Source organism: Myotis lucifugus, unplaced genomic scaffold, assembly GCF_000147115.1.
Source record: "Myotis lucifugus unplaced genomic scaffold, Myoluc2.0 scaffold_65, whole genome shotgun sequence".
Taxonomy (NCBI): Eukaryota; Metazoa; Chordata; class Mammalia; order Chiroptera; family Vespertilionidae; genus Myotis; species Myotis lucifugus.
Genome location: NW_005871113.1, coordinates 848,976 through 856,956, shown reverse-complemented (window position 1 = coordinate 856,956; position 7,981 = coordinate 848,976). Strand labels below are relative to the sequence as shown.

General features: G+C 43.8%; 1 protein-coding gene across 1 annotated transcript in view; it reads left to right on the top strand.

The window, feature by feature from the left end:
• The first annotated feature begins 3,549 nt into the window (after nt 1-3,549).
• The window catches only part of EDEM3 (ER degradation enhancing alpha-mannosidase like protein 3), a 63,556-nt gene continuing 59,124 nt past the window's right edge, over nt 3,550-7,981 (top strand). Inside the window, 1 exon segment of the mRNA XM_023754732.1 lies at nt 3,550-3,716. Coding sequence (XP_023610500.1) covers nt 3,550-3,716 — 167 coding nt within the window.

The window sequence follows — 7,981 nt, the reverse complement described above, 5'->3', positions numbered from 1 at the left end:
AAGATTGGGTTCTCAAGAAGAAAAGTGTTCTGTGAATGCCACACGCTACCAGAGAATGGGAACAGTGATTTGAAGAATGCCAAAAGCACCACTCCCAAATGCCACCCCAGAATTTTAGGAGTATTTAGATCCGTCATATTAAATAATTCAAGTCACTTAGGGACAACTGCTGCTGTCTAGCCAGTGTCACACAGCTGGTCCCAGCCTCCTGGGACTGACTATATCTGAGCCATGACATCCTAACCAGGACTCCTCCCTTTTTCTAATCCCTGATCCATCCCGGCAAGTAAATAAAGAGAGCTCCAGGTGAGCACACCTATTTACGTAAGTCACAAGGCTGTGTAAACCGATAGGTAACTGGTTAAAGGGCGTCTTATTTCTTGTCACTTTTTACGGGCGTTACACATCCAAAATCTTGTCCGTATTCTTTAAAAACCCTTCTCCTCTTAAATGCTTCCCACTATTGTTTCTCCCCCCAGTACAATAGGCCAAGGTCTCTCCTGTTTAACTCCTATGTCATTTTCGTCACTAAAATAACGTGTGTGGGTTTTAAAATGACGAATGTAAATTTTTCCCAGTGTCCATAAACTGCCAATTAACTGAGAAATTCTGTTATTTCCATTGAAGGGTTAAAATGGGTTCTCTTTTTGAAATGCACTGTGGGAACATATTTTTCTTTCACTTCCAGGGGCTCCACCTGGGATAGGATAAAAGTTCCAATGCTTTTTAGGCTCCAAATGGACTCAATCATTGGCTAGAAACTGAATTTCAGCCAGAAAGAAAAAGGTGCTTATTATTTAGCAAGTTAACAAAGAACATATTTTAAGCTCTCATTATACACTTTTAAAATGCAGAGTTAATTTGAAAACAAACAAATAAGCCAAGGGAGGAAAAATCACCCAGAGAACTCTACACATTAAAAGTCAGTACTGAAGGTCACTGACTATTTTTCTGTTTTCTTTGTTCTTAGTTTTCAAATACTGGGTGATGGGTGTTGACCTTTAACTCGCCGTGTTCTCTGTGCCAGGGCCAAGAACAATCCACAGGTATTATTTATTTAGCTAACTTCATCCTTAAAGCTGCCAAAGCGGATCCAGGATGGCGCCAATAGAGGGTTGCAGGTCCATAAAAAGGATAAAATCAAATATTTTTCAGAAGTGACCTCATGTGTTTTCACAGCCTCCATGTAAGTAGATAAAAGGACGATAGTCCTCCTACTTTCTAGATAAGGAAACTGAAGGAATAAGGAAACAAGTATATCCAACAGTTTTTGAGCATCTGTAACAGGAGAGGCATCGTCCTGAGGTTTTGAACACACATATAAATAAACTGGACGTCAATATCCTCTGAGCAGTCATAATATAGTGGACATGGCTGACTGTGAAAGGCACAATAATAAAACACAGAACACAGTGGAAGAAGAGGGGAGAGGATAACGTATAATGATCAGAAGGTTTGGGGAGGGTCTCAGATGGAACCTGAGACTTCATGGGTGGTGAGGGTTCTACAGACAAAGATGGTGGGGTACGTGAGGGGATAGTAAGAGCAAAGACGGAGAGACTATATAACATAGGAAGTTCATGAGAATCTGGTTATTTATCATGTAGGCTTTGAGAGCAGGGCAGGGTAGCAGGGAGACGAAGTATTCAGAGGGTTTACAGATGTCCTTGAATGCCAACTCTGGTAGCAATGTACAGAAAAGTAGGTTGGCAGGAAAGTAATTCAGGAGGGCATTGCAATGGTTCAGGAAACAGGTAATGGAGCCTGGAACTGACCAGAAGTAGGAGTAGAAAGAAAGATAGTGATAGCAGAAGGAGAACCTATATAATTTGGCAACTGATTGGGCACGAACCATGAAGGAGGGGATGGGTTGAAGATGATTCTGATGCATTAATTTGAACCAGTGAACATCTGACACTTGTCTGTCCCTTGGGCCAGACAAAAGGGAATTTCTACTAGGTAGCTGGAAATGTGTGTCTTGAGATCAGGCAGATATTGACTGAGAAATCAGCTACAGGGAAATGGTTGAATTCATCTGAGTGGAAGAGATCACCATGAAATAGAGTATAAAGAGAAAAAAAAAGAAAGGAAACCTTAACGTACAGGGAAGAGAGACAGTGAAGGAAGAGGAGTCACTGGTGTCCCCTGAATGGTCAGTCTAAGAGGGAGGTGGATGATGCAAGGTGATCGAAATCAAGGAAGAAACATTTCCAGACAGAGAGCTGAATGCTGCAGAGGGGATGAGTAAGCCATTTCCTGTGGTCTTAGCGACGATCACATCCAAGCTCCGAACCGCTGCACCTACCCACTGAATTATCACACAAGAATAACAATGTGGTTTTTCAAAAGGAACCCTAGCCTCACTTTACCCGTGGTTAACCTGGGACAACGTCATCAAAAATAAATGGCAAGTTCCAACCTCCTGCATTAAACTTTGTCTGCAACTCACACCATTCTCCTTACAGTGAGCTTTTTAGATAACTGTTGTTAATCAAGTCTGAGGCCTCAGGTGCTCTCCTTCACCCTCCTGGCATTAGGCAGTGGTTACATGCAGGGGGTTCCAGAGTCATAAGGGTGGTTGGACTCTTAACTAACCCAGCAGTGTGACAAGGGCTTGTTCCCTAACTAACTTCTCTAGCCTGAGTTTTCTCTTGCAAATTGGTTGGGAAGAGTGCATGAGAGAGTGCCAGTAAAACTAGCAGCATACTGGTACTGCTTTCGAAGGCTCAAGTCATTATTGCTGTTAGTATTTTGCAACCTCCCTAAGGACAGAGGATTACTCCAACCAGCACTGTTCCCTAAAGAGTGTGGCACCGAGCGAGGGACACGTGAGCCTCATTCTGCCGGCCTTCAGGGAAACGTCATTCGCGGCAAGAGGGCTAAAGAGCTGGCCAAGGGCCGGGAGGAAGAGCTGGCTCCACCGAGCTAGGACTGGCCACTGGGAGCCACGGAAAGCGGGATCCGAGGAACCGCCCGGGACCCTCGGAGGACTACAAGTCCCAGGGTGCCGCGCGCCTACCCGGAGTGGAAACTCCGCAGGTGGAGTCAGGTTGCGGGACCGCCGGGGAGGAAGCAGTGCACGCTGGGACCGGTAGTCTTCAGGTCGCAAGTTCACGGGTCGGAGGCGGGCCCAAGCGACAGATTCGCTCCTTAGTCCCGCCTTTTGTCCACGTCTCACTTCTCCGGGCCAATGCTGTCTCCTATCCTCGGAGCCAGCCCCTCTCCGCGCCGGTCCCCATTGGTCCTGAGGCTCGACGTCTGGAGCCCTACCCGGAAGTAGCGCCGGGGGAGGTGGTTTCCTAGACTACGACACCGGAAAGCTGGGGGAGGCGCTCAGGCTACAGAGGGCGGAGGGCGGTGGCAGCGGTGGCAGCGCTGGCGCCGGTGACCGGCTCGGCGGCTTCGCGAAACAGCTCGGCGACGGCGGCCGCTCGCTGGACTCCGCATCCCGCCCTCGGCACGGCTCGCAGCCCCCTGGTCACGCGCGTCCGGCAATGTGTCCCACGGCCCGGGCGTAGCCGTCTCGGCGTGCGGGGAAACCGCGGGGCCATGAGCGAAGCGGGACGCGCCCGGGGGCTGGTGGGTCCCCGAACCCCCCAGGCGGAGGCGCCATGAAGCCTGGTGGCGACGACGGCCGCGCTCTGCCTGGTGACGGCCACGCCGTGGGGGACGGCGGGGCCGCGCCCATGATCCAGGGAGGAGAAACAGAAGCTCGGGTAAGGGTGCTTGGCAGGTGGGTGGGTTTCCTCGTGGGGCTGACCCCGGGCCAGGTGCCTGTCATTGCGACCCGGCGTGCAGCGGCCTCTCCGGCCGCGATGGGACGTCTGCGGCCTGGCGGGAGCCCTAGCCGGGTGGACAGGTTCCGGGAAGGTGGGGGCCGCCGCCCGCCTGGTGACCTCCGGGGACCGTCGGGGCGTCGCCGTGGCCGTCGGGGAAAGTGCCGGCTCCGGGAGGCCCGCGCGGTGGGTTCGCGCGGCTGCCGTGTCCGTGGCCCGTGTCGCCGCGCGGGGAGAGTCCTGCGGTGGCTTTTCCTGGAAGATGACATTAGGCGCTGCGCACGAGTGCGCTCCCTCTGGCTGGGGAGACGTGGTCGATCTCCCAGGAGTTAAGGAAATAATGTTTACACCTGTTACGGCGAGAGGGGCCGCTGGTTGGAACGTGAACTTCACCCGTTTCACCATTTCTTGCGCCCCGTTTTCATAAGAGGACGCTCATTCGATGGTGTTTTCAAAAGCCCCAATTAAGGAATACCCGTTCACTTCACTCAGATTCGTTTGATCAGTCTTGAACGTGGCGTAAAATGATCAGGTACTCCTAGAGCATTTAGTTCGGAGTCAGTATTCCTAATACACTTTAGGTCCCACAGATGAATAAGGAACAACAACAACAAAAGCCAAGAACAATAGGAAATGGGCAAAGGGCTTGAAGAGTTAATTTCACGAAGCAAGAGGAGATTCAAATGGTCAGTAAACATGACAAGGAGCTCAACCTCATCAGTGGGAGAGATGCACCTGGAAGCAAGGAGGCAGCTGCTTTTTATCGTTAGGTTAGTAAATGCACAACATATGGAGAGAGCTGAGGTGTGAGGAATGAACCTTGATGGGAGCGACGTTGCTGTCTGTCGCTCCTGGAATTTAAATCGTATGAGCCCCGATTCATTGATCCCACCTCCAGGAATCTATCCCGCAGAAGTAAAAGCTCTGTCAACGTTGAGATAACTGTACAAACGTGTGCATTTTACAAAATTGTTCCTTGAAGTATCCGTACTATGGAATAATATTCAGACATTAAGGAGGAGGTAGATCATGGGAAGGCTATCCAGGATGTATGCTCAAGATTTTTTTTTTAAAAGCAAGTTGTAGAATAATATGTATAGTACCATCCCATGTTGTTGTGTTATTTTTCTAAAGAAAAGAAGTTGTCTAAGCTCAGAAAAACATGGGAAGCTTATTACCTTTTGGGCTTAGAAGGTGAGGTGAAACCATCAGGTTTTATTTTATATACTTTCTTATTGTTTATGTTGTTGCAAGAGTCTTGTATTTTTTTAAAATATGTTTTTATTGATATTTTAGAGAGAGAAAGGAAGGAAGAGAGAGAAACATCCATGGGCTGCTTCCTGCAGGCCCCCTACCGAGGATCGAGCCTACACCCCTGGTGTCCTTTTGGTGAATGGGGAGAAGCTCAACCAACTGAGCCACACTGGCTGGGCAAGAGTCTTGTATTTTTATTTTTAAAATATATTTTTATTAATTTCAGAAAGGAAGGGAAAGGGAGAGAGAGAGATAGAAACATCAGTGATGAGAGAGGACCATTGATCGGCTGCCTCATGTACGCCCCCTACTGGGGATTGAGCCCAGAACCTGGGCATGTGCCCTTGACGGGAATGGAACCCAGGACCCTTCAGTCCGCAGGCAGATGCGCTATCCACTGAGCCAAACTGGCTAGGACAAGAGCCTTGTATTTTTAAATAAAATAGCAATGAAAGAGCGCGATGGGAAAAAAGAGAAAATATCAGCTCTGAAAAAGAAATCACCAGTAAATTAATAAGTACCTTAAATTTTTTCTTTATGAATTGAATGTATCATCAATAACTGTTTTACTGAAAAATCCTACTCTGTCCCAGGCACTTTACATGCTATCTCTATGATCTTCCCTGTTTCTTAAAGAGGTGGGTGTGATTCCCATTTTGCAGATTTGGAAACTGAGACTCAAGGTTGATTTGTTCAAAGTCACTAAGCTACTAGATAGTGGAGGCAGTATTCAAACCCAGGTCTGTATGGGCTCAGAGCCCATGCTCTCTCCACTATCCTGCACTTCCGAAAGACTTAGAAAAAGAAGCTTCAAGCATCTTATTTGACCACCACTCCCCTTTCTCCCTTTTTTATTAAAAACTTCTAATTGAAGAATAGTCATTTTTCACCAACGTTAATTCTTAACTGGAAAAGTCCAACCAATTCACATCAAATTTTGAGAACATTTATGCAAGTAAGTTACAGTAATTAGGCCTGTTGGTTTAGATTTCCTTATTCTAGAGTAAGTGTAGAATAAGAGTCCAGAGCTATAAACCTCAAGTACACAATTACTTGACTGCTTTACCCTCTGGAAATTTTCAGGAAAATGAACTCTTGACTCATGAGGTTTATCTTGACTCATGAGATTTGTTTTGAAGCTCAAATATGATTTATGATAAGCAGAATGCCCTACCTCTTTTCCTCTCCTCCCAAACCAAACTGGTGATAAAGACGAATTGTCCCAAAAGTAAGCAATTACTCAGTCGCTTATAATGTATAGTTTTTGGAATTACTCACCTAGTCTTTCTGGAATAAGATGTTTTTTGCTTTTGTGTTTTAAATGTTGCAGCAGTTGTTAATATCACATTTTCATTAAAAAGAAGTATAAAACAATCTCTGTAGCATATTGGCAGGCAATGTGAATTAACTAGAAAAAGCTGACTTGTAGAAATTATTTTGAAATGAATAGACATAACTTTTAAATTGTGAATTTGATTTCCAACACATTTTAATCCAATTTGTTGAATAGATATAAAACTTTAAAGAAATATTTTTTGTTTAATATAGTAATTATCCTACCATTCTGTATTTAAATGTGACTTTGTTAAGACTTCTATGTTAGAGTAAGAGAGACAGAAAGAGAGAGTTAACTGAACATCAAATATCTCCACTTTGAAGTCTGGGTTGTGGAATTTGCTGATCATGTGCTGTATAAATGTAAGGATTGGAAAAGAATGTGTCCTTGTATGCATTCATAATTCATATTCTTGAAAATTGAATGCTTGCAAAGTTGGATTAATGAATTCAAGCTTGTGTTATCTGTAATACACATGGGTAGGCACTAACATTGACACAGGAATTTCTACTTCTTGGCAATAATCTTATATTAATTTTATTTCAGGGGAAGGAAAAAGAATTCCCATATTCCATTTATTGATATCATTGCTTGACAGGGAAATTTTAACTTCTTATTTATTTGGTTTATTAGCTAATTTGAGAGACCTTATCACCTGCATATAATGAATGTCTAGAAGGATTCTGAGATAACTTGATACATATAAACACAAAGATTTAATGTTTTAGCAAAGTGATAGGATCTTGTTTTTAGTAGTCAGGTGTTTTTAAATGATTAATTTAAAAAGTTGTCAGGACTTACTTTATTCAGTTCACTAGTTTGAATGTACTTGATTTTGCTGGTCATTGGAGCCAGGATCTGGAAATTAGTCCGTTTCTGTCTGCTAGCTTTATTATTACCATTATTTCATCCATCTATGATTACAAATTTTAAACTGGCAATTGCAATATAGCAAGAAGCAAAATAAAATTACACCTAGCCATTTTTTTTAAATTAGGAACTTAGAAATAATATTAAGAGTTAATAAAAGATTACTAAACTATTTTTCCCTTGCTAATTATTGAGATTTTAGCCATAATATTAACTTTCATAGTTTTTCCTGTAGCTCTCAATCCCCCAAACTTGAGAGCATTTAATTGATAGGCTGATTCCTTGGTCCCAACCTTGCAGATTTTAATTTAGTAAATCTGGTGTGGGGATCAGAAATCTCCATTTAACAGTCAATTTGGGGATTTTGAGAAACAGCCCAAACACACAAATCTCTTTTTGAGGATTAGTTTTCTCATTTTAGAGGTGAATATTGTTTATTTGACTTTTGACAGTTTTTTTTTTAAAGGAGCTAAGAGTACACCATAAAATCATCAAATCTATCTTCATGAAAACATGACAAACATATTAATAAATATGTATTAAACTATGCATAATGATTTTATTCAGTTTAAGGGGCGAGGCAGAGGCTTGCTAGAGTATTGTTATTTCATATCAATATATACACCATGCCTCTCTTTTGGTAGACTATATAGTATAAGTAATAGTATTTCTTTTTGGGGTTCTCCAACAATATTCCCCCCTTTCATAATAGATGTTAGATAATTTTGTTAAGAGGTAGTTGTTT